At 59.3% G+C, this 25636-nt stretch overlaps 1 protein-coding gene across 50 annotated transcripts in view; it reads left to right on the top strand.

The window, feature by feature from the left end:
* Positions 1-1172: 1172 nt before the first annotated feature.
* The window catches only part of ADGRB2 (adhesion G protein-coupled receptor B2), a 37394-nt gene continuing 12930 nt past the window's right edge, over positions 1173-25636 (top strand). For 14 of the 50 annotated variants that reach the window (XM_084958987.1, XM_084958982.1, XM_084958986.1 and 11 more), the window contains exons 1-12: positions 1173-1420; positions 8134-8932; positions 20836-20919; positions 21167-21331; positions 22471-22635; positions 23240-23404; positions 23491-23658; positions 23733-23834; positions 23977-24083; positions 24899-25093; positions 25271-25339; positions 25417-25525. In XM_084958987.1, coding sequence (XP_084815113.1) covers positions 8149-8932; positions 20836-20919; positions 21167-21331; positions 22471-22635; positions 23240-23404; positions 23491-23658; positions 23733-23834; positions 23977-24083; positions 24899-25093; positions 25271-25339; positions 25417-25525 — 2113 coding nt within the window. In that variant the 5' untranslated portion in view covers positions 1173-1420; positions 8134-8148. Of the gene's footprint in view, positions 1421-8133; positions 8933-9261; positions 9411-20835; positions 20920-21166; positions 21332-22470; positions 22636-23239; positions 23405-23490; positions 23659-23732; positions 23835-23976; positions 24084-24898; positions 25094-25270; positions 25340-25416; positions 25526-25636 lie in introns of those variants that run through there. The other 36 variants (XM_084959006.1, XM_084958999.1, XM_084959004.1 and 33 more) reach the window with 9 other exon arrangements.

The raw sequence follows: 25636 nt of genomic DNA, 5'->3' as shown, positions 1-25636 counted from the left end.
GGTGGCAACATGGTCAGGCCACAAACCACCCACCGGACCAGAGGCCGGAGCCAAAGGCATCTCCCTGAGTGCCGCCTTTACCGTGTGGGCTCTGGCCCCACCCAAATGTCCCTGAGCACGCTGGCTGCCAGGATGGGGAGGGGGCAGGCCTATATCTTTCTGCTGCTTCTACACAAACAGATGCAACATGGGGGCGCCCCTGGCACACGGAAAGGCACTTGTGGGAATAGACAGCCGCTCAGGAAAACATGAAACACCCTGCACACGTGTAGCTTCCCTGTGCCTACCGACATGCAACGCTGCCGAGTTTACGAGAGTATGCACCAAATATATCACACTGCAGTGTACATATGTACACTGACGTACAGCCTTCAGCACATATGTGGCACTTGTAAGCTTGCACATCTATAGCATCCCTACCCACAGGAACAAGCAACATGCATTCTGGACCTGAGCACACATTAACGCACTGTGCATGTGTGCAGCAGTTGCATGCACAGAGTCAGGCAACATTGCAGTGCACACCCAGGGCACCTGTATGCATAAGCATGTGCAAAGTTCAGCGCACACGAATGGCACCTGCATGCACAAGGATATGCAATTTGTAGCGCACATGGGGGAGGGGGAGCAAATGCTTCAGCCCTCGGGGCCCCGGAGACCCCGGATGCGCAGGATGCCTTCGGTTTGGGGTATCTCCGGAGGGGCGCCGCGGATCTTCTCATGCTGCGGTCCAGGAGGCTGAGGGAGGGGCGGGGGCTTACCCGGGGCTTCTCCCGCGCCGGCGCCTGGGGCCCAGGGCGGGGAGGGGGAGGGTGCGCTTGGCTCGGCTGGCGCTGCTCCCCCTTTAACAGGAGGCGGCGCGCGTCGCCCCCGCCCCCCCGCCCCTTCTCCCGCGGCTCCTCGCGCCCAGCCCGGCGCGCGCCCCCTCCCGGGCCTGGCCCGCGCAGGCGCCGCGTCCCGCCTCGGCCGTCACTCGGCCCGGCGCGCGCTGCGGGCAGCGGCCGGAGCGGCCGGAGGAACCCGGTTTGGCGGCGGCGGTGGCGGCGACGGCGCGCGGAGACCGAGGAGGATGCGGCGCCGGCTTTTAGAGCCCGGGGCTGCGGCCGCCGCCCGCGAATAGGAGGCGGCGAGCAGCGCGGGCGGTGCTCGGGGGCGGGGGAGCGGGGGGGGGCGGTGGGGGCGGCGTGGCGAGGAGGCGGTGGCAGGAGCCCGCGCCCGGCCCGGCGCCCGCCCGCCCCGCGCTGCTCCGCGGCGCCTTTTCTGCACCCGCCGCTCCGCGGAGCGGGAGCTTCGGCCCTCCGCGCGGCTGCAGCGAGCTGCCCCGCGCCCGGCCAAGCCCCCGCCTTAGGGATGGCAAACTTGCGCCCCGTGGCCGCCTCCGCCAGCGCCGGCCCCCGCTCCTGCTGCTGACGGCGCCCAGGTGAGTGCTCGGCCCCAGACCCCGACCCGGCCCCCTCACCGAGCCCTCCCGGCGCGGTCCCGAGTTTCCGCACCGGCCCGGACTGGGGCGCTCCCCCAGCCCGCCTCTGCTAAATTCTCCCCCGCCCGAACTGAGTTCGTTCAGCATCTACCCACTCCCATCTTTTGGGGAACTTACAAGCCTGGGGCCGAGGTCCCCTTCATCTCTGGTGAGTCCCTTTTCTGCCACCCCCCCATCCATCTCTGCCATAGCCCCTCGCCCCACCCCCGGTCCTGACCCAGACCGACTCGCATCGCTGTCTCTGTTCTCTCCCAATCTAAGCCTGGATCCGGAGGTGCGACCACCACCCTTGATTAGAGCCCCTCTGTCCAACCTGCAGCTTACTGTGTCTCCCCCATCTCCCAATCCTCGTCTGGATGCCGGACCCTGCACCTCCCCTCCACTTCATCTCTCCACGGAGTCCTTCCTGTCCCCATCCATGTCTGCCCCGTAGTTACTGCCTTTCCCCGCGTCGGTACGCGGACCATGCTTCCCCTCTTATTTCTGTCCTGATTGCCCCCTCCCCCATATCTGTCCGGAGTCCCGCTATCCCTTGCCAGTCTCTGCTGCAAGTCCCCTCCCCCTCAGCCTGGACTTGGGGCCGTGTCCCCCATGTCTGGTCCGAGCCCCCTCCCCTTCAGCCGGGATCTCGACTGGCCCCACATCCCTGCCTTCCTTGTTCATCTTTGGTCGGAGTCTCTGTCCATCCCCCATTCCTCTCCTCCCACCCCTGGGTATGGAGCCGGGCACCAAACGCACCCTCCCGCAGCCCCGGGGGCTGGCGTGATGGGGGGAGGTGGGATGTAGGCTGTGAAGTTGGTGGCCACTCCCGCAGTCTGCTGGGTCCGAGGGAAGTCCTCCGCGCCACGGCCGGTGCAGAGCAGGCGAAGGGTCTGGTGCCTGCGGGGGGAGGGGCTCCCGGGCCGAGAGATGCTGCCCGCCTGCCCGCCTCGCCAGCTGCCGGCCGGGCCCCTGGGCGTCCTCTGGCGCCCCCTGCCCGCAGCCTTGGACCCGCCGCTCCTTTTCCTCCCGCGGGCAACCCTAGGTTTCCGCAGCCCGGGCAACAGCGGTGGCTGCGGGACTGGCGCTGGCAAGTCCCTGGAGAGAGGAGATTGGTGGGCGAGGCCGGGTGCCCCCTCGTGCTAACCATGCCAGAACAGCCTTGGTTGTCTGGCCATATACTCTGGGGATGGGGTGGAGGGTGGGGGTGGAGGGCTTATCCCAGCAACAATTTAGGAGCCCTTTGAGCCATAAGGCACAGATCAGTAGGACTGGTCCCTGGATTTGAGATGGTCTGGCTGGGCAAGTGTCCCCAGGGATTTTATCTGTCTGTCTCATGGCAGAACCCACTAGGTGGGGGTGGGGTGGGGGCAAAAGTGGTCTCTGGCTGGCTTGGGCATGAAGTAGGCAGTGGGGGAGTCTACCTGGCCCTGGGACCTCGGGAGCATTTCCCCATCTGCCACAGGGGTGAGGGTCGGTGTGGACTGTGCAGGGTATGCCCTGGTTGTGATGGGGGCATGGGGAAGGGTCATGATTGCCAGAGATTTCCCCCACTTCTTCTCTTCTCTGCCTCTTCTTTCCCCCTCCCCCATCATTCTTCAGAAAACCATAGGTCCAGCCAGGAATGGATGTGTGTGTAACCCAAAGTGAGGTCCAGCTACTCTCTGCCCCCCACCCTCCTTCCCAACCTCCAGGTAATGGAGCTGAGTAAATAGTTAGGAACTCAGCTTTTGATTGGATGACCTAGGTTGGCAAGCTGTGTGACCTGGGCAAGCTGCATAACCTTTTTGAACCTCAGCTGGCCCTCCATAAAATAATGGGTCAGTGATACCTGCCTCATATAGTTGCTTGGAGAAATGATACTAGGTTGTTTGTATAGAGTGTCTGGCACCTAGTGATGCTCAACAATGACAGGTGTGTTGGGCTGTTTCTCTTCAAGATCAGACCCCCCTCTCCAGTCTGCTCCTAACCCCAGAGTGAAAATGCAGAACAGGTTCTAGTGCCATCGCTCCAACCTCCAGGATAATAAAGTCAGAAGATAGCTTCAGACCTAGAATGGGTCCAGGGAGCCAGCAACTGTTAGTCTCCTGCCTCCCTTACCCATCCTTCGACACCCCACTGGACTGCTCTGGGATCAGCCCTGGCCAGAGGGGCATCAGTAAAAGGCCAAGGCCTCTGAGATCCTGGTTCAAGTGTAGAGGCTGGGGAGGTGGAGGAACTCTGGTCAAGGTCCTCAAAGGTAGGCTCCCTTTTAGGGGGGACTCAGTTGGGAAATCCCAGAGGAGCACATGGGGCATACAAGAGCCTCCATCTTCCCCCCAGGAGGCGAGCCATCAGGAACTTTCCAGGGCACTTAGTGCTCCAGGTCAGAGTTAGGGGGTGACTTGGCAGAGGGCCCCAAGAGTTTGAAGAAACCTGGCTTTGGCGGGCAAAAGGGGGAGAGGAGGCTCGAATTAGTGGCATTCTGCTGGCCTGGAAGTCCTTTGAGCAGTGTGGCTGGGCCTGGGTCCCAGGGGGGAGTGGTAGCCTCCCAGCCTCCCGCTGCCTGCCGGGGCAGCCCTGACATTGGGGAACAAAAGCTTTCGGTTCCTGTAGCAACGGGGCTCCAGCTGCTGCAAAGTTCCGGGGAGGCGGGCGGAGGGCGGCTGAGTCACCGCCCCGCGCGGCACCCCCCCCCCTCCACGCTGGTGGCTGGAGGCTGCATACTTGTGGCTTGCGGGAGGCTCCAGGAGTCCCCTCCCCAGACAGAGGGACACTCTGCAAGTCGGAGAGGGAGGGGTCGCCATGGGGGAGGGTCACCCCGGGGGAGGGTCGTCCCCTCCCCTCGGCCTGGCCCACTGCTCGGTGGAGGGCGTGCGTTCTGTTGGGTGCCAGCGCTCCCGGCGGAGGGGTTCTTGAGGACCCCGCGCCCCCATCAGCCGGTGTAAGGGCGGGGGGTCCTTGAGGCCCTGCGTAGGGGTCCCCGCCCGCAGGTCTGCCTGGGCTCCGCCGCTCAGCGAGCCCCCGGGAGGCGGAGGGTGAGTGACGGGCAGGCGAATTGGAGCTGCCAGGTGGATAAACGCGACGGATGTGCGCACCGACGCGCCCCGCCCCCGCCCCTCCCCCGCCCGCGGCCGGGGGCTCCTCGCCCGAGGGAGGATCGGGAGGAGCCGGTCGACCCCGGAGACCCAGACCTTGCCCTGAGGTACCCCTCCCCGCCGCTCTGCGCTCCAGGCCCCCTCTAGCCCTCGTCTTGACCCTTCCAGCTGCTGGAAAGCCTTGGATTCCCTCACTGGTGCAAAAAGGGAAGCCCAGCCTCTGGGGTCTGGGAGGAAGGTGGCCTGAGTGAGCTTGGGCGGAGGGTGGGATTCTCAGGTTGGGGTGGGGGAGGCATGAGGTGAAGGGCCCGGGTGGCGGGAGGAGGGGGGTCCCTGAGACTGAGATTACTTCAACCTGCTCCTCACCCTTCTCAGCCTAGAGAGGTCCTGAGGAAGGTGGCCTTGTGATTAGCCTCTCCATCTGCCTCCTGACCCAGGAAGTTCTTCCTCAGAGCTGATGTGGTACCCCTCCTCTCTAGCTCTGCGTGGAGTTTGCCGTCTTCCTGGGCTTGCAGGTGGTAAAGCTATTCTGAGGTTTAACCCAGAGAGTCTTCAGAGGCAGCGACCACAACCTCAGCAGGAAAGGGGAGAGACTTCGTGAGGTTCTAAGAAAGGGGGGAGGGAAAAGGGTGATGCGAAGGCTCTCCCTGTGCCAGACTCTGTGCTGGGAACTCACCAGGAGATGGAATGAGAAGGCGTATACAATCCCCCTGGCGGGATCGGGGTCTCCACTTCACAGAGGGGGAAGCTGAGGCTTAGGGAGGCTAATCACAGCTAATAATCCCCTGAGCTGCCTGAAAGGCAAGGATCCCTCTAGGTCCCTCTCCAGGGGAGCCTGTCTCTGACCCAGCATGGAATTGGGCTCCTTGCCTTATTTTGTGGATGAGGAGTGATTTGTAAAGAGGCCCCTAAAAGGTCTTATGTCACAGCAGGAACCATGCGCGTCATACACACTCGGGAAGAAATTCCAGAATTGCAGGGGGGGAGGTGCTTCTGAAGGAGAGGTCGTTGTAGAGGAAGGGGCTTGGGTAGAGTTTAGAGGTGGCTCAGTTCTGGAGAAGCCAGGCTGTGGCTCTGAACGATATGGACCTAGAGCTTCTTCCTGGTGGGTTGGAGCCATGGACTAGGGAGCAACGGAGGCTCAGGAGGTAGGGCCCGGGGTTCCACGTCCTCAGTTTTACCAAGGAAGGAGCAGCGAGTCAGATCCTGCCTGATACTGAGCCGTCATACGCTGAGCTTCAAAGAACCAAATACCTGTGTGTGCGTGTTCACACTAGAGAGTACATTTGCATCTCAGCGCATGTGTACGAGCATCTGGCTCTTTATAGCCTTGTACCAGTGAGTATGTGCATTTCCCATGCATGGGGTTCACTCATCTGATTTACTCCCATCTTTGTGCCTGTCTGTGTGCACGCGCAACTCTTTACGTGCAGAACGCCTGGCTCCACATGTGTCTGTGCATACATGCTTTTGTATCTGCAGGCCACAGGGATGTCCATGCCCACACGTGCTGGTGTGTTTGTGTGTGGAGATTCCCTGCCCTGCTCTAAGTGGGGGAGGCCAGGCCAGTTATAATGAGCCCCCTCTTCCCCTCTGCTGAGCCAGAGCCATGGCCTGAATTTTGCAGCCTGCTTAAAAATAATTGGGGGCAGCGGGGGGATTGGATGTCACTCATCATCAGCTGCTGGCTTGGCTGGTGCCGCAGCAGGCTTGGCGGGCCGATCAGTTTGGGTCAAGCCTGTGAGGCGGGGAAGGCCAGGGGTCTAGTCCCTCTGGGAATGGGGGAGCAGTGGAGACTCAGCTATCCTGGTTTCTGTAGGATAACTCCAGGAGGACCTTTGGAGGGTGGTGGGTTGGCTCCTCCCCAGTAAATGGCCTTGAGCCTGCCCCCCCTAACCCCCCTGTAGACAGGAGGGGCAAGTGTGTTTGTGGTTGGGGCTTGGGCCTGGCTCAGAATGGCAGCACGTGGGGTCTGGGGCAGTGAGGCATTCCCCTCCGTGCTGCATGGGGATTGGAATTCTGGGGTTTTAATTCCTGTCCCTCCCTCCCTGCTTCTGGCCACTGTTTAGACTCCTGAACAGCCCCAGGGAAACCTGTACCCAGGGAGCAGCTGGGTCTTGGGGCAGTCTAGCCACACCTGTGAATTAGCCTATGTTTGTGATTCAGTTCCCAGAGCTAAGAGCTTGTCCCTCTGGCCTGAAGCATGAGTAGCAAGGAAGGGGATGGAGCAGGAGGCTCTGGGTGGATGAGGGAGAAATTGGGCTGGGGCCTCAGGTCCCGGACTCCAGCCCTAGCCTGGCTTCTCTGTGGTCATCTTGAGCAGATTGCCTCCCCTCTTGGAGTCTCATCCTTTCTCCTCTAATGTGGAACAACCAGGCTCAAGGGGCCCATCAGTTCTGTGGGCTCTGCCTTGGGCATGGAGGAAGGAGGCGGTGTGGATCCTCCTTCCCCTGGGGGCAGGGAGTGGGTCCGAGCCAGCCCAGGCATCCCTCTCCGCTGTCTGGGATGGAGGCTGTGGGCAGGTGTTCTGCCCTGGCCTGGTAGGTAGTAGGGCACCTACAATCCCCTCCCCCCTCCCCCAAATCCCTTGACCACTCTGGCCTGACTGCCTTGTGTGTCCGTCAAAGTAGGGCTTGGGTCCTAGTTGTCCTCCTGCACCTGGACCACAGTCACACCTGCTGGGAGCGCCGCTTAGTGCTTTGGAGGGAGGTAGAAATCAACGGGCTTTGGTCTCCACTCAGGAGCCTGAAGGCTCAGATGAGTGAGGCAGCCCTGGAGAGACAGCAAAGGAGAGAGGCGATGATTGGATGATGCAGACTTTCAGGCAGGGGCTGTGGGAGCTACGGGCAGGGAGATGACTTGGTGGCCTCCCTGGGGATAGCAGGCCTGCAGCCAGACCTTGGAGGATAACCTCATGGTGGGAGGGGAAGAGGGGTTAGAGGGGAACAACTGCACCCCTCTGGCCTCTCCGCCTCCTTTCTGGCCGGAAGTCCACAGCAGCCACAGTCATGGCGTTCACGGGCATGGCTCCGGCTGGGCGCAGTCCCTGGCCCACAGGCGGTAACTCCTCCCCTTTCTCCCCCCACTCAGTAAAGCGAGTGAGTGAGAATGACATTGTTGTGGGAATAACCTTGAATTGCTCTGATTTATAAAAAAGCAAATCATTGTCAAACATCGCTACTTTGACAATTACCGCTGGATTATGTGTGACATGCCTCACAGCTGATCAGGACACCTTGCAACTCAGAGCAACAGTTCGGGAGCATACGAGTTGGGTGGTGGGGTTGGGGCTGGATCCAAATGTCAGGCTGAGATGCTGGAGGTTGTTGGGACTGACGGAGGAGCCATAGGATCACAGTCCCAACTAACGTTTCTGAAGGGCTCATAAGATGCCAGATGCTCCTCTGAGTGCCTTGATTTAACTTGGGGCTCAGAGCGGTCCGGTCCCTAGTCTCTGATCATACGGGAAGGCCTGGGTGGCTTAAAAGAGCGGGGTCCTAACCGCGAGGCCCATGACCTGCAGCTAGTCAGTCACAGGAGATGCAGAGCCCCGCGCTGGCCGTGCCTGGGGCCACTGACCACTGTCTCTCTCCACAGGGCAAGGGACATAGGATGACCCCAGCCTGTCCCCTCTTACTATCTGTGATTCTGTCCCTGCGCCTGGCCGCCGCCTTCGACCCTGCCCCCAGCGCCTGCTCCGCCCTGGCCTCGGGTGTGCTCTACGGGGCCTTCTCACTGCAGGACCTCTTTCCTACCATCGCCTCGGGCTGCTCCTGGACCCTGGAGAACCCGGACCCGACCAAGTACTCCCTCTACCTGCGCTTCAACCGCCAGGAGCAGGTGTGCGCCCACTTTGCCCCCCGCCTGCTGCCCCTGGACCACTACCTGGTCAACTTTACCTGCCTGCGGCCCAGCCCCGAGGAGGCGGAGGCCCCGGCGGAGTCGGAGGTGGGGCGACCGGAGGAGGAAGAGGAGGCCGCAGGGTTGGAGCTGTGCGGCGGCTCAGGCCCCTTCACCTTCCTGCACTTCGACAAGAACTTTGTGCAGCTGTGCCTGTCGGCCGAGCCCTCGGAGGCCCCGCGCCTGCTGGCGCCCGCGGCCCTGGCCTTCCGATTCGTCGAGGTCTTGCTCATCAACAACAACAACTCCAGCCAGTTCACCTGTGGCGTGCTCTGCCGCTGGAGCGAGGAGTGCGGCCGCGCAGCTGGCAGGGCCTGCGGCTTTGCCCAGCCGGGCTGCAGCTGCCCTGGAGAGGCAGGGGCCACCACGCCTCCAGGTCCTCCCGCGGCACACACCCTGTCCAATGCCCTGGTGCCCGGGGGCCCAGCCCCACCTGCCGAGGCCGATTTGCACTCGGGGAGCAGCAATGACCTATTCACCACGGAGATGAGATATGGTGAGCCTGAGCAGGGCCCAGGGTGTGCGTCTGTGTTTGTGCGTGTGTGCACGTGTGCCCATCTTGGCAGATCCTGGGGCATTCGTGTAGTTGTTTGCTGGTGTTTCCTCCGGGTCCAGCCTTGTCCGGGCGTTGGGGTCACCACAGTGGATTGGGGTCAGACCTTACTCTTGAAAGAGTTTGCAGTCTGGGTGGATGCATGGGGGGATAGATCAGACAATGCCTTGGGAGAAACCCAGGGAGGGCACCCCCTAGCGAGGGCAGTCAGGGAAGGCTTCCTAAAGGAAATGGTACGGAGCAGAGATCAGAAGGCCAACCGGAAGCAAGCCAAGGCAGAGGGCATTCCAGGCAGAGGAAGCAGGATGTACAAAGGCCCCAAGCTGGGAATGACCGCGGCAGGCCCTGGCACTGCAAGCTGACGAGTTTGCCTGGAGGCTGGAGTGAGCAGGGGAGCAGGGACTTCTTCTGGCCCACACGGGTCAGTGATTTTTGGCTGTGGCCCCAGGGTCAGGGCAGAGGGGGGCGCAGAAGAACGTGAGTGAAGAGGCCTGAGCTTTGAGGCTGTCTGGGAGGGCTGGCCTGGCTCGGCTCCCAGCATCTCCTGTCTCCCCGCCTCTGGGCCCACGTCTTCTGGGACCAAGGCCGCCAGCTGCTAGAGCTTCCTGCTGACTGGGCAAAAGCTCACGAAGCCCTTGAGTCCTGCCTGCTCCCGCTCCCACCCCGGCTCCCTCAGCCACGGCCACCTTCTGCCGACCCTCCTTCCTGTGGCTTCAAGGCCCTAAGTCCCCCAGCTGGCTGCTGCGTGCCTGTTGAATAGGATTGGGCCAGGGACTGGCCTGGGGGTCCAGGGCGTGGGGGTGGGAGGGCGGCAGAGATTTGGGATCTGGTTTCCAGCGCTGGTACTAACACCCCCTTTCTGGGCCTCAGTTTACCCTTTGGGGATACTAGGTGCTGGTCTACCATCGTGAGGTTGTCACGGAGGGAAGTTGGAGGGGGCATCTGGTTCGGACTGGGAGTGATTACAAGGAGATGGGTCTCGTGATGGCTGCGAGGAGTACGATCTGTTCCCATCCCTGCTTTGGAGATGAAGCCCTAAAGTTGGGAACCGCCTTTGTTACACTGAATAGATCCTCTTTTTTTTTTTTTTTTTTTTTTGGCAGCAGGTTTCTTGGTCTGTAAAATGGGGAGATGGCCCTGGTCTAATTCAAGGGGTGTTTATGATGACAGTAGCCTCTCCCATGGCTTTGGGGGAGCGGCTTCTCAGCCTCCCCCACGAGACATCTGGCATCATGCCCATCCATGGCAAGGGCCCAGTGGCCTTGCTCTGGCCTCTCCCCTAGGCCAGCTTGGCCTTTAACAGCGGTCGATGAAGCTGTCCCAGTGACAGCCAGGCCGTGGGCAGGCCACGGGCCCTGGAGGCTGGCCTGGGATTTAGTGCCTGCAGGAAGAAATTGAATTTCGCTTCTTTGTCGAACATCGGCGGAGAGCGCCAGGCGTATATCAGGAGGTTTATGGCTCTTCTTGCCTGGCCGCCACTGCCCGTCACTCCATGGGGGCCTCCCCCATTGTGCTCGGCAAAGGGTGGGTTCTCTTGTCTGGTTTCCCCTGGGGTCCAGCAGCCCAGTGGTCTGCAGTGGGATTGAGTGAGGCTCTGCCCTCTTGGGCGGGCACCATCTGGGCAAGCTGCCATGTGGAGCGCAGAGCCAGGAGCAGCCAGCTGGGCTTGGCTGAAGCCGGAAGCAGGAGTTGGTTGGTAGCTGGGTGTCTTTAGGGGTCAGAGAGGGCCCGTGATGGGAAGGGCACCATCGTTCCCACCATCATCAGAGCCGCCGCAGGGATCTGATGGGACTGAGGATGGATGGAGAATGGATGCCAATTGTCCCTGGGCACGAGGGCTGGTATCTTTTCTGAGTAGGGAGCCCTCCCAGCTTATGCCCCTTGTCCTGCTCGGCATGTTTCCAGGCCACTCCCTGGGGTTGCCTGCAAGGAAGGTTCTGGTGGGGAGTTGGGGTGGGGGGTGATGTGGCATCAGCCATAAGTGGGCTCACAAGGCACACTGGTGCCCAGAGCTGGGCTGGCACAACTCCTTCATTTCCCTTGGCAGCAAGAGGCTCTTCTTCTTTGCCACCTCCTCCCTTCTGCCCACCTTCTCTGGGGCCAGAGATGAAGGGCACACGACTCAGTTTGTTCTATGCAGCAGGGGGCATCTGAGGGCCAGTGGCATCATCAGAGCCCGGAGCACACTGTGCCTGGTGGCAGCAGCACCTTGGCCAAGCCCTTGGCCTCACCTCCATGCTTCCCTCCCCCACCTCACCATGGGGCCTGTTGGACACATATACCGGCTGCAGGAGGACTGGATGCCACGTGGAGCTGCCAGCCTGAGGACGAGATTGGTGGGATGGTGGTGAACAGGGAGAGTGAGGCCTTTGACCCAGCCCCTCTGCCAGGTCCCGGGGCAAGGGAGCAGTGCTTCTTGGGGTAGAATCAATGGCCTACCTCGGGGTAGGATGCCAGGTAGGATCAACAGCCAGGCCAAGCGGGGTGGAGCTGGGTTCGTAATGAAAGAGCGATGAGGCCGGGTGTGGAGTGCCAGGCCCGCCTCAGAGCCCCTTGCGTTCGACAAGAGGGTACAGGCGCCTGTTAATTTCACGCAAACTGCCTTTGATAGATCTCTTGTTATTTTTGGTGAGTTGAGCCATAAATTTGTGCCATCTTGCTGCCGCAATCTGTTAAGTGGGGGGAGAGGAAGAAAGGGAAGGCAGGCAGGAAGGAGCTCGGCGGAGGACGGGCACGGAGGCTGGCTGAGGCCAGGCAGGAAGGCGGGTGGTAGAAGTGGTACCGGCTGCAGAGCCCAGTTCCCAGGGGGTCAGTCGCCAGCCTGTCGTTCCTGCCCACTGGCCCTCCAATCCTGAGGTGTGGCTGGGTGGGGTGACACCTGGGAGAAAAGTGTCTTTCCCTCTTGTAGCCCCTCCCTCCTCTGCCATACTCCTGACCTCTCCCCAGGGGCACCATCTGCCTTTGGCTGGCTGCTGCTAGCCCACCCTCCCCATCATCCAGCTCCATTCTCGAGGACTGGCCACCTGCTGAGCCTGCTGTCCCTTGAGTCTTGAGCTTGGGAGGCAAGAGTGGGCTCAGATCCACCCCTACCCCCACTGCTGCTGCTGCTGTGGGACCCGGACAAGGTGCTGCCCCACTGGGGCCTCAGGACCCCCAATTCTCTGGGTGTCACCTCCCTGATTCATCCCCCAGTGACTCCCCTTAGTGGCCCAGACTCCTCAGCCTGGCATTCCAGCTCCACCCCTGATCCAGCTGCCACCTGCTTTCCCTCTAACTTGATCCCATCCTTTCCACTGGGCTCCTGCTTTCTGCTTCCCTGCCGCCCCCCCCGCCAACTTTTCTTTATCTTTTTTTCTAGGGCTGCACCTGCAGCATATGGAAATTCCCAGGCTATGGGTTGAATCAGAACTGCAGCTGCAGGCCTACACCACAGCCACAGCAACGCCAGATGCGAGCTGTATCCACAACCTACACCACAGCTCACAGCAACACCGGATCCTTAACCCACTGAGCGAGGCCAGGGATCAAACCCGCGTCCTCATGGGTACTAGTTGGGTTCATTACCCCTGAGCCATGACAGGAACTCCTGGCTTCCCTGCCTTTGGCTGGGCTGTTTCCTTCACCTGAAATGCCCTTTGCCCTGCCCTGGGTTATCCTGTGCCTCATCCTTCCAAGCACAGCTGGAGCCCTGTCTCTGTGGGAAGCTGCCTCTGACCTGCCCAACCCAGTCCTGGATTGTCTTTCTCCTCAGTGCTCAGGCGGGGCCCTGCCTGCCTGTTTGGGGCGCAGACATCAGGGAGGCCGGGCCTCTCTCGGAGTGGGGTGTGGGGAGATGTAGCACACGTGATAACGTTTCCTGGGAGATGCTTCCAGGCCAGATCTCTGCTGCCGGAAGTCTGTGTGCTCCATCATGGGACAGGGAGTGGGGCACAGACTCCCCCAGACACCTCAGAGGGGACTGAGTCCCGGCCCATCCAGCACATGTCTTCATGCCGGTATCAGAGTGGAGTTGGTGCCAGGCCTTGGACCAGCTCTGGTGAATGAGATCCAAGGTGAAGCAGGCACACCTCCTGCCCTCTGGTCGGGGAGGAGGACCACTGGTGTATGGTGGGGGTCCAGTCCACACACAGGCCAACCAGCTGTGTGACCATGGGCAAGCTTCCTCATCCCTGTATCGTGACCTATAAAATGGGGGCAGGGGAGCTATGTTAAAGAGTAATGGTGAGGATTAAGCGAGAGGATGTGGGTAAGTGTTTAGCACAGTGCTTGGCACATGGTAAATTCCTAATAAATAATTGTGTGTTATCATAGTTTCATGTAATAGGTATGATGCATGTGCCAGATGTCAAGGGAGGAGGAAGAGTGAGGGATTAAACCACAAAGCAGTGGGAAGGTCATCTAAAGAAGGTGATGCTGGAGTTCTTTTGTGGCACAGTATGAAGGACCTGGTGTTGTCACTGCCTTGGCTTGGGTCGCCGCTATGGTCCAGGTTTGATCCCTGGCCTGGGAACTTCCACAATGCTGCGGTCACAGCCCCACCAAAAAGGTGATTCTGAGTTGGGTTTTGAGGAGTGAATAGGAGTTCAGTAGCGTGTGGAATTTTTTTTCTGTCAATTGAATTGCTTTTTATTTGTATTTTTTATTTGTATTTTTTTGTCTTTTCTGTCTTTTTAGGGCCACACCCGTGGCATATGGAGGTTCCCAGGCTAGGGGTCTAATCAGAGCTACAGCTGCCGGGCCTACGCCACAGCCACAGCAACATGGGATCCAAGCCGCGTCTGCGACCTACACCACAGCTCACAGCAACGCTGGATCCTTAACCCACTGAGTGTGAGGCCAGGGATTGAGCCCGAAACTTCATGCTTCCTAGTCAGATTCGTTTCCGCTGTGTCACAGTGGGAACTCCCAATTGAATTGCTTTTTAAATTTAATATATTAAAAAGAAATTCTATATCTTCAGTGGGAAAGTTTCACTTATCTGAAATAGAAGGTAACCAAAGAAACAACCACCGTGAGAAACATTATTCTAGTTAGATGCTCACCCCTCCTCTCAATTTGTTAGAAAGAGAAATTAACACTTGCTGGGAGTGTGTTAAAGTCTCTGGCTACGCAGAGACTCTCTCATGCATTTGGAAGGATTAAGAGTAAGGTGGCCATGTCATTTATCATCTGAACCAGGACATTTTGGAGATTGTAAATGGGGGGAGGGGCACTCTTAATTACATGGGTGGCAGGTGCAAACTGGACTATCACCGTCAAGACTGGCAAACAGTCCCTCTACCGAGAAAGAGACCTAGAAAAGAGATCACTTCCTGTGTCTGTGACCCATTGTTATTTCATGGCATATCAGCGAGCCTCCCCCAGGTGAGGTCCAGTGCAGGGGGAAGGGCTTTAGAGGTAGAGGGAGCAGCAGCCCATGCAAAGGTGTGGCGTGTGCCCAGGCCAGGTACAGGGAGCTGTGGCAGACTGGCAGTGTTTCCTCGACGGTTTCCCAGTGGTGGGAGGTGGGGCCAAGGCTCTGACTCCCCCAACCAGTGGGACCTCCCTCTGTTGACCAAGGGCTTTAAGACAGCAAGAAATTGGATTGTGGGGGAGGCAGGATGAGTCAGATGGTCCCTGATCTTGAGGAGCTCCTGGGCACGCGGGGGAGGTGGTAGGGACCCAGCTAGCTCTGTTGGGAGGCTGGACAGATCGGCCAGAGGTCATCGGAGGAGGACTGCATTCTGGCTAGGCGTACCCAGGTGCACTGGGCTTGCAGAGGTACAGCCTGGAATTTGCAAGAGCCACCTTCCTCTGCCCTGCGCTGCCCCCCTGCCCCCCAGGATGCAAAGCACTGCTGTGGAGTGGGAGCCATGAAGGCCAGGACAGAACGGTGTTTCAGGAAAATCAATTGGTACCCACTTGGGGCTCTGGGGCCAGCCTCAGGGAGGAGGCAGAGAGCCTGAGGGAAGGGAGGACTGCTTTGTAAATTGCTCTGCGCTCTCCCTGTGGAAGTGATGATTATCGTGGTTATTTTTAACACATTCACGACAAAGGCTGAGGGGGCTGGACTGTGTGGCGTTTGGGGGCCAGGGTCTGTGGAGCGCGGTGTAGCAGGTATGTGCAGTCCTGCTCAGGTGGCAGAGCGCCTGTGACAGGGGTGAAGCTAGGGTGGCCCCTGGGGGTTGGGGCAGAAGAGCCCTCAGAGGTATCTGGTTCATGTTTGCTAAATGCCCATCTCGTGTCTGGCAGCTCAGAGCTGGGCTGCCTGTGCAAATAGGTCAAAGGAGACTGAGACCCTCCCTCGGGGCCCAAGAGAGAGACGAGGTCAGGATACTCACAGCTGCAGCCGGAAAAGGGACCCCCAGCACATTCAAACCTCTCTGTGGTCAGCCTGGGGAGGCTTCCTGGAGGTGGCATTTGACATCTAGAAGATATTGACAGATAAAACACATTCCAAGAGGAGGGAAACACCATTAACAGATGAGCAGAAGGAGGAAAGCATTTGCATGTCCAAAGGTAACAAGCAGGAGGTGGCAGCACCTTTGCAGTGAGAGCTTATGCTCCAGGTGGTCCATATCTCTCATCATTTAGTTTTCTTGATGACCCTGTGGGAAGAAGAATCATCTCTATTTTCAGTTGGAAATTTATTTTTATTTTTTTATTTTTTGCTTTTTAGGGCCAAACTCCTTCATATGGAGGTTCCCAGGCTAGGGGTCGAATCAGAGCTACAGCTGCCGGCCTACACCACAGCCACAGCAACACGGGATCCGAGCCATGTCTGCGACCTACACCACAGCTCACAGCAATGCTCGATCCTTAACCCACTGAGAGAGGTCAGGGATCGAACCTGCAACCTCATGGTTCCTGGTCGGATTCATTTCCGTTGCACCACGACGGGAACTCCTCAGTTGGAAAATTTTAAGCTCAGAGAAGCGAGGCGACTTGCCCAGGGGCACACAGCAAGCCTGTGCAGACTCGGGAATCAGACCTTCATCTCTCCGGCTCCCAAATCTGGGTCCTTCCCACTGGCCCGCATGGCCTCACAGTGTGCTACCTGGTGGGGAGGGGAAAACAGGACTGGACAGGTTGGCAGGGGCTGGGGCATGCCAGGCTGAGGTTTACACTGTGGGCTTCCAGAGGATCACTTTGGAGGCTACAGAGAATTGGGCTCACTGGCTGGGGAGCAGGTGCAAAGGAACAATTAGAAAATGGTGTGAAAACAGGATAATAGAGGCAAGTTTGGGGGGCCTTGTGGGGGCGGGGGGAGTAACGCAGGGTCCCATGGGAATTAGGGACGGTTTCTCTGAGGTCCAAGTTGAGTTGTATTTTGTCAGAGCCAGTGGAGTTCAGTGGAAAGTGGCCTCTGGAATCTGGAAGGCCAGGGTTCGAATCCCACAGCAGCCTCTCTCCAGGATGAGCCCTTGGAGCCTCGAACCTCTTAGGAGAATGGGAGAACCTGTCCTGATAAGGATTGAATGAGGTGATGTAGTGTGGGCTGTGACTGGCCCACAGGAGCTGTGTAGTAAATGATCCACTACCAGGTTATTTAAAACAAAACAGAGCAGGAGTTCCCATCGTGGCTCAGTGGAAACAAATCTGACCAGTATCCATGAGGATGCAGGTTTCAATCCCTGGCCTTGCCCAGTGGGTTAAGGATCTGGCATTGCCCTGAGCTGTGGTGTAGGTTGCAGACTTGGCTTGGATCCTGCGTTGCTGTGGCTGTGGCGTAGGCCAACGACTACAGCTCCGATTTGACCGCTAGCCTGGGAACCTCCATGTGCCATGGGTGTGACCTCCCCCCAAAAGAGAGCAGTTAAGAGATCACTGGGGCTGAGCAGGGAAGCGGGTCCCAGGTGCAGCCAGGTGGGAAAGTGGGTAGCTTGTAGCACCGTCAGCCATAGAGCCCCTGGTCCAGTCGCTCTCAGCACTCACTGAGTAGGACGCTTGGGAGGTCTGGGGGTGCTTACATCCTTCCCCTCCTCTTGGCCCAGCTTCCTCTCACACTCACTGGTCGGAGCCCGGAGCCGCATAATGTGTGTTTCAGTGGCTGCCACCTCTGGTCTTATCTGTCTTCTCGCCCCTCAGGGAGCACTGGCCTTCACCGCCGGCAAAGAAACTGCTGGCCTCGCCTCTGAGGGTGGTGGGGAGGGCAGGGTGGTCAGTGCAAGCCCCTGCCCCTGTCTGGCCCAGCCTAGGAGGCGAGGCTAGGAGAGGGGCTCGAGAGCTGGACCTGGCCTGGCACATGGCGTGGATTCGAGAAACCACCAATAGCAGCTCTGATTATACTGTGGGGCTGGCTGCAAACGGGCAGTGAGTGGTTGGTGGAGGATGTGGACACCACAGGAAGCAGTGTGAGTCCATGACAAGTCAGGTTGCTCTCTCCCATGGCCCTGTTTGATGGGCTTACTGGATGCCAGGCTGGGGACAGGAGGAGGGGTGCCACACCCAACAGTAATGGCCAAGATGCCAAAAAAGGAGCTGGACGAGAAAACTCTTGGCTGGATTGGCAACACGCGGAATGGCACCTCCAGAATGTTAATTAATAAATGGATGTCAGGCTGGGGGTGCTCTAGGTAGAGGGCTGCAGGGCAGAGCTGATACCTAAGATGACAAATGACCATTTCCAGTGTCCCTCCATGGGGGTTGGGGGGGAAGCTAGGAGTAGTGTGTTCACTGGTGTTTACTGCTACTTCTCTGGGCCCGATTCTGTGCTTGTGTTCACTGTGGTTAGGGAGATGGTTCACAAACAGCCTCCTTTCAAAGGGTCGATGGGTGGGGGAAATTAAGACAGTCAGAAGATGGAGTCATCTGGGATGAGAAAGCACGTACAAGAGGGGCAGTCAACTCTGCTTGGGGAGTGAGGGATTAGGAAGACTTCACATTTAAGAGGTCATTTGAGGTGGGTTTTGAAGGTCAAGTAGGAGTTTTCCAGATGAAGAAGGCGGAGAACAAGCAGACTTGAGGGATGTGAGAGGAGAAGATGATTCTATTTTGGACATGCCGAGTTTGAGGACACCCCCCCACACACACACACACCATGGGATCTGTTCAGGAGGCAGGAAGCTGTACAGGAGTGAAGCACAGGGCAGCGGGGGACAATGCCTTGGGAGCAGCCATTCAGAGGTGGTTAATTAAGTCTGGGGGAGAAGGTGTTGTACTGTGCAAACAAGGACAAAGCATGGATGCCTGATGTTGGAAGCAGCCGGAAGTGAGACTGGTCAAGGAGGCTGGGAAGAGGAGCCAGAGAGGTAGCAGGAAGCCAGGAGTGTCAGGGAGGGGACCGTTTCAGGCTGGCAAGTCAGCAGGGCCAATTGCTGCCCAAGGGTCAAGCAGGACAAGGCCTGCAAAGTGTCCATAGGATTTAGCAATGAAGAGGGCGCGGAGGACTCTGTCAAGAACAGTTTCAGCCGAAAGATGTGGTTGGGAGCCAGACTGCAGTGGATTACCAAGCGAGGTGACATTTGAGCCAGGACGTGAGTGGCAGGTGAGAAACTGGAGTGCCAGCTGTGGACCACTCGTTAATGGCAAAGAGAAGTTGAGGGCAGCGGCCAGAGAAGGCAGGGAGGTCAAAGGAGGGCTCCCCCCACCACCAACGGAAGAGACCGAGACTGGGAGCGTTCCTGAGCTGCGAGCGTTCCTGAGCTGCCATGAGAAGAATGCTGTCGAAATGCTGATGAGAGCGGGGATAATGGATGCTCCTGCGAAGGCGAAAGGAATAGGATGCAGCGCCGGCTGAGAGGCTGGCCTTTGTGAGGAGAAGGGCTGCAGGGAGGCTGGGAGTTGGAGAGGTGGGGCAAGAAGTCAGTGGAGGTTGGGGCGGGGGTGCTCTGGTGTTTTAGCTTCTGCTTTCTCGGTAAAGGATTTTGTTGCGGGGTGGGGGGGTTGGAGATGGGCTTGAGGATGGAGGTCAAGGTCTGGCACAGCCTGTGAGCTGGGGAATGGGGAAGGAAGGGAGCCCCGCGTGCCCGGCAGATTGCAGCCCTGAGTCTTTTGTGGTGCCGGTTGGCACAGCTGTAGGTTTCTTCAGCAGCCTGGGGGTGGGCGTGGAGAAGGCAGTTTGTCACAAGACTCCGGGGCTGGGGACTGGCTGAGCGGGTGTGGTGGCAGGGCTGGGTGAGGGGATTCGGGAGCTGCCGGGCTTGGCACCAGCGCCTTCTCTGTGATCCTGGCAGAGGCAGGGCCCAAAGTGGGGCCAGGAGGGATGGCAGAGGCTGTTCAAAGGGAGGAGGCCCCAGCAGCTGAAAGGTGGTGGCACATGAGGGCACAGAAGGGGTGGAGGTGGTCAGGGGAGGGGAGCTGGTGAAATCAACCAGGTAGTGACTGACTTCTGAACATTCTCTACATCTAAGCAGAGTGCTGAGGGCTCCACGGCCTCCTGTCTGGAGGCCTCAAGGTAGGGGGTATTTTGAGTATTGTCCTACAGAAGTCAGTAAACAGGGTCAGAGAGGCAGGGACATTTGCCCAAGGTCACACAGCTGGTCAGTGTCCATGCCCCATTTGGGACCAGGGTTGCCTGACTCGGAAGCTGTCCTGCGGGGGAGGTGGTGGTGAGGATCAGGGTTTCAGGGGTCGTGGAGGTTTCAGGGATGATGAAGATCAGGGCCTGGGACTGGTGGCTGGGGTGAAGGCAAGGGCGCAGAAGTGGATGAGACCAGAAGCTTGGCTGAGTGGCAGCTCAGGCCCCCCCCCCGCTGGACAGCAGGTTTGCTCAGAGTGGCCACTCTTCATGCCGGGTCAGGAAGAATGTTCTCTCAGACGCAGAGCCTGGTCTGGGCGGCAGGGGGCAGAAGGAGTACAGCCAGCCTTCTTGGGTTCCTTCAAACACAAAGTGCCTGTCTGGTGTGGACCTGGCTTCCAGAAACAGGAAGAGTGCCTGGAGGTGGGGGAGAGGAGTACCTTTTAGTCTGGGGACAGCACAAGCTGAGCCCTGTCCCAAAATGCTGTTCCGGGCCCACCTGCCCAGCTGCCTCTGCACGGGCTGGGTCTTCCTCTTCTGCACTCACGTCTGCCCTCATTCCTGCTACCCAGCCTATGGGAGAGGGCCTGATGAGCTCATGTCTGAGCACGAGGGCCTGGCTTTGGAGAATGGGAGCTCCCAGCCCCTCCTCCAGGGCTGGCGGTGCTTCCCATGCCTAGACCAGACACATCCATCAGGGCAGCCAAGAGCCCGGTGAGGTGGGGGCTGAGGCTGCAGCAGCAGATCCCAGAACACCTGCAGCTCCCCGGCCACAGAGTGGTGGGGAGTAGGGTCTGTTGGATGGAGGCACCTACATTCTGCATTCTGGCCTGTGCCTCTAGGTCATAATCTAGTGCTGCTTGGAGAGCAGAATCCAGGCCCCAGGCCCTGCCCCTGGCTTAGGCGGTGGTCGCAGCTGCTTATCTTGGCTGTTTGTCTGCCCTGGCAGTTAGCCCTGTGAGTGGAAAGAGCCTGGACTTCAGGCTTACCAAGCTGTGTGATCTTAGGTTACGTCCCCTCTCTGGTCCTCAGCTTTCTCATCTTTAAACAGAGCTTCCTACTTCCCAGGGGAGGGTTAAGGAGATCGGTATGGACAGCACTCAGCAGGAAGGCCTCTCAGAGCTCATTGATATGAGCGGCCACTCCTCTCCAGTGTCCCCCAGTCTGGCCGCGGAAAAGATGAAAAGGTGGTCGTGCGGCCGTGGGCGAGCCCTGCATGGCTTTCCGAGCTTCAGCTTCCTTATCCGTAGGATGGTGGGGCAGGGGCAGGACATGGTGTTCTCTCAGCGTCACCTGCAGTTGGTTCCGGACCCTCGGGCTGAGGGCGAGCAAGGCTGTCCGCTCTGTGCCACTCTGGCAGGATGGAGCTGGCCTCTGCTGAGCCCCTGCCACCACCTCCGTGTTCCAGGTGAGGAGCCGGAAGAGGAACCGAAGGTGAAAACGCAGTGGCCAAGGTCTGCAGATGAGCCTGGGCTATACATGGCACAGACAGGTAACCCGGGCCCGCCTCCCTTCCTCTGCGGCGGGGCCCGACTTTGTGGCATCTGGTGGCATGTGTGTTTGGTGTGTCTGTGTCTATGTCCTGGAGCTCAGTCGTGTTTCTCTGCCATGTGAGGCCTGGGGGCAGGGCTGGGTTGCCTCCGGAAGAGCCTCTCACTCGGGGTCAGGGTAGGAGGAGTCCCGTGAGACCGAGTCCCTGGGAGATGCCCCCTGCCGCCGACGCTGTCCCTCTCTCGTAGGCGACCCGGCGGCTGAGGAGTGGTCCCCGTGGAGCGTGTGTTCCCTGACGTGTGGGCAGGGCCTGCAGGTGCGGACCCGCTCCTGCGTGTCCTCCCCCTATGGGACCCTGTGCAGCGGGCCCCTGCGGGAGACCCGGCCCTGCAACAATTCAGCTACCTGCCCAGGTATGCCCATCCTCCCCGCCCCGTCTGCCTGCAGGGTTGTCCTGCCTGAGCCTTGGGCAGGTTCATCTTCCAAAGATGGTCGGTTGCCTCCTTCTTTCAGCAAACTTGACGGGCCCCCACAGCATGCCCAGCCGTGCACAGGGCACTGGCGACACAGATGAATCAGACCCAGTCCGGCACCGGCTGGCTTGGTTCTGGGCCTGTGTAGTACATCCTGGTAATCAAGGCGGCGTCTTTCTTTTTCCCCTCGACGCCTGCGGGGTTCCCCATGTTCTGGCCACACCAGCACCTCTTGCGCTTTCCCACTGCTCTGCACTTTGTTCTCCTGTCTCTTCCACCTCCACTTTGGATATTTGAATTCAGCCTGTCCTTCAAGATCTAAGACAAAAGCCACTTTTTAAAAAATGCAACTTTCTCTGGCCATCCCCTTCCTCCTCTGACTCCGTATCCCACTCCCCAGGGAGCCTGCCCTAGACCCTGAAGCCTTTCTCAGTTGGCATGGAGTTGTTGAGAATGCGCATGTGCCTGCGGGGTGGGGGGACAGCCGGTCCTGCCCCTTGTGCCTAAGGGAGTGAAGTGGGGCCCAGACCAGACCAGCTCCTCGCTGGGAATTTAGAGTAGGACTACTTGGGAAGGGGTCTTGGCAACTGGGGGTGTGCCCAGAGCTTGCAAAGGCTGGGGCAAAGCTGTGTTTCAGAACGTGAGCTCTGTGTCAGTGTCTATGTAGAGGGTCATGTCTGTCTGTCTGTCCATCCGCTTGGGGTTGGGAGGGGCATTCTTTTGCCCCAGGCCTGCCATGTTGGATTTTTGCTCTGGGTCTGGGGGTGGGGAGGGTGGGGGTGGGGCAAAGGGAAATATTAATTTCCTGGGCTTTCCTGTGCCCCCAGGAGAGGAGGACCCCTGGCTCCCCTCCTGGGTTGATTCTAATCTCCCAGTCCGGTATCCACAGGTGGTATCCTGTGTGAGTTGGGACTTGAAGTCTGTGTCTTCAGCATCTCCTTAAAGGGCGGAGTCCTGGGGTCCAGGGCAGAGCCAATGAGGAGCAGCGGCAGAGCTGCCGGAGCTCCTGGTTGGTGGGTGGATGGGCAGTGGGCGGGGCCGAGGTGCCGCCCAGCCACAGGCCACGTGCTTCCTTGCAGTGCACGGCGTGTGGGAGGAGTGGGGGTCCTGGAGCCTGTGCTCCCGCAGCTGCGGGCGGGGGTCCCGGAGCCGGATGCGGACCTGCGTGCCCCCCCAGCACGGCGGCAAGGCCTGCGAGGGTCCCGAGCTGCAGACTAAGCTCTGCAGCATGGCTGCCTGCCCGGGTCAGTAGCACCCGTGGGCTTCCAGGCGGGCTGTCTAGCCGGGTGGGGTTGGGAGAGGGGCGGAAGTCAGGTCCAGTGCCCTGCCCCTGGGGGGGGGGGCATGAACTTTGACCAAGCATGGGGAGACTGACAAAGTCTACCTTTGGGCGTGGGAGGTGACTTGGCCCAGTTTATCCTTGGAGTTGGCACCTGAGACCCATCCAAAGGGGGTTGCTTGCCAGTGCCCCTTCCCCTGAGCCTTTGCTTGTTGTTCATAAGACTTTCCTGCTCATGGCCAGCTGGCCTGTGAAGGGACACAAAGCTGGGCTTACCTGTGGGCAAAGATCAGAAGGTGGCCCCAGGCCCATTTCCCTAGACAGAAGAGAGCGTGTGCCTCCATGCCAAGTGGAGAGGGGTTCTGTATTCCTGGAGCTGGTGGCGGGCAGGGAGGCCCAGGCACCACCAGCTCCCTTAGCCCCCCTTCAGCCACCCCTCTCCAGTGGGTCTGGCCTTGTTCAGGTCTGAATGCCTAGCAGGCTCTGACATCTCCTTGCAGTGCCCTGCCCCACCTGTCCCCACACACCCCTTGCTCAACAGCCACCCCTGCTTGTGTCTCCCCATGCAGTGGAAGGCCAGTGGCTAGAATGGGGTCCCTGGGGCCCATGTTCCACGTCCTGTGCCAACGGGACCCAGCAACGCAGCAGGAAGTGCAGTGTGGCGGGCCCAGCGTGGGCCACGTGTACCGGGGCCCTCACTGACACCCGCGAGTGTGGCAACCTTGAGTGCCCGGGTGAGTGAGTGCGCAGCGCAGGGTGGGCAGGTGGCAGCCCTGGCCCAAGGGGCGCCTGGGGCCACTCACGCCCCTCCTCTCCGCAGCCACAGATGGCAAGTGGGGGCCGTGGAATGCGTGGAGCCTGTGTTCCAAGACATGTGACACAGGTTGGCAGCGCCGCTTCCGCATGTGCCAGGCCACGGGTGCTCAGGGCTACCCCTGCGAGGGCACCGGGGAGGAGGTGAAGCCCTGCAGTGAGAAGAGGTGTCCAGGTATGGCCCACTGGACCCTGGGGCTTGGGGGGCAAGTGCGTGGGCCTGGCTGAGCCCGTCCGCCGTACCCACAGCCTTCCATGAGATGTGCAGGGACGAGTACGTGATGCTGATGACGTGGAAGAAGGCGGCTGCTGGCGAGATCATCTACAACAAGTGCCCCCCCAACGCCTCAGGTGAGGGGCAGGTGGATCCCCCACCCCTGCCATGCTTGCTGCCCCCTACTGGGCCCCCAGTCTCTTTGAGCCTCCATCCTGAAGAGTGGAGTGGAGGAGAGCTTGGCCCTGACACCCCTCCCTCGGTCCTGTCCCCCTGCAGGCTCTGCCAGCCGTCGCTGTCTCCTCAGTGCCCAGGGTGTGGCCTACTGGGGGCTGCCCAGCTTTGCCCGCTGCATCTCTCACGAGTACCGCTACCTGTATCTGTCAGTGAGTGCATCCTACTGAGCTGGAGGCGGGGAGACACGGGGTCTGTCCCAGACTCCAGTGGGAGTTAGGGGAGCTTGATTCTTGCCCGTGTGCCTTGGCATGCATACTCTGCCCACTTTTGCCTGGCCATGCCTCTCCTTGTCTGGCAAACTCCTACACATCCCTCAGGGCCCGACTCTGGCGTGTCTTCCCTTATCCCTGGGACCTGCCTCTGTGCTCCTCTAGCTCCTGGAGCTTCTCAGTCATTAGGTGATCTGAGTCCTCATCACAATATCTGTCCTGTTAGACTGGGAAGCTCCTTGAAGGCAGGGACAAAGTTGAAATTATTTCTACGTCCCCAGGCCCTAGCTCAGGGCCTGCTGTGGGGTAAGAATGCTGCCAGCAAATGTGGCCTGTGTGTACTTGTCTGAATGTAACTGGTATTTGCTGTGTTTGTGCTTGGAGCTTGTGTTTGAGAACGAGAGAGAGAGAGAGAGACAGAGACAGAGAGGACGCATTACTTTCTGGCGTGTCATGACCCCCCTGGATTAGGGAGGTGCCTTGTCCCCGAACTGTGCTTATCATCTTTGATATGTATATCTGAGCTCCTTTCTTCTCTAGCTGTTTCTATTTCGGTCTTTTTGTAAGTATCTTTGGGGATTCTCTCTCTTCATGGGCCTCTTTCTTAGATTCTGTCTCCCTCTGAGCCCTTTTGAGCATCTCTGTCTGACCTTTTCCCTCTGGATGCAAGGGGTGGGTGGATTGGAGTGGGATGGGCCAGGGACTGGTTCCAGCTCTTGACACTTTGGTAACAGCAGGCCTCCTGTCACCTGCAGCTTCGGGAGCACCTGGCCAAAGGGCAGCGCATGCTGGCGGGCGAGGGCATGTCGCAAGTGGTGCGCAGCCTGCAGGAGCTCCTGGCCCGGCGCACCTACTACAGTGGGGACCTGCTTTTCTCCGTGGACATTCTGAGGAATGTCACCGACACCTTCAAGAGGGCCACCTATGTGCCCTCGGCTGATGATGTGCAGGTACCATTCTGCCCCATCAAGAGGAAGGAGGGCTGAAGGTTCAGAAGCCCTGGATTGAAGCCAGAGGCCAGGCTCCCATCGCAGAGTCTGCTGGGGGCAGCAAGTGGGGCTGTGGTGGGGAAGGAAGCTACTGTCCCTGGGTCTGGGACCTCCCGACACCCACTGCTCTCTCCCCAGCGCTTCTTCCAGGTAGTGAGCTTCATGGTGGATGCAGAGAACAAGGACAAGTGGGACGATGCTCAGCAGGTGAGAGGCTGGGCTTCCAGGCTTCCTCCCCCATGACCCACTCCTGCCTTGGCCCCTTACATGTTCTCTGTCCCCAGGTGTCCCCTGGCTCTGTGCACCTGCTCCGTGTCGTGGAGGACTTCATTCACCTGGTGGGCGATGCTCTCAAGGCCTTCCAGAGCTCTCTGATTGTCACGGATAACCTGGGTACAAGGAGGCAGGCAGGGGAGGGCTGCTGGAGGTGGCCAAACCCGGGCTCCCATGGAAGAGGGATGATTTCTGAGGGCTCTTCCTCTTTTCCTCTCTCTCCTTCTCTGG

This window comes from Sus scrofa, chromosome 6 (genome assembly GCF_054392235.1).
Source record: "Sus scrofa isolate SSC_HxYL_T2T_F1_AM1 chromosome 6, Sscrofa_HxYL_maternal_Yorkshire_Landrace_v2.0, whole genome shotgun sequence".
NCBI lineage: Eukaryota > Metazoa > Chordata > Mammalia > Artiodactyla > Suidae > Sus > Sus scrofa.
The sequence above is the reverse complement of the archived record's forward strand: the minus strand, read 5'-3'. Positions and strand labels throughout refer to the sequence as shown.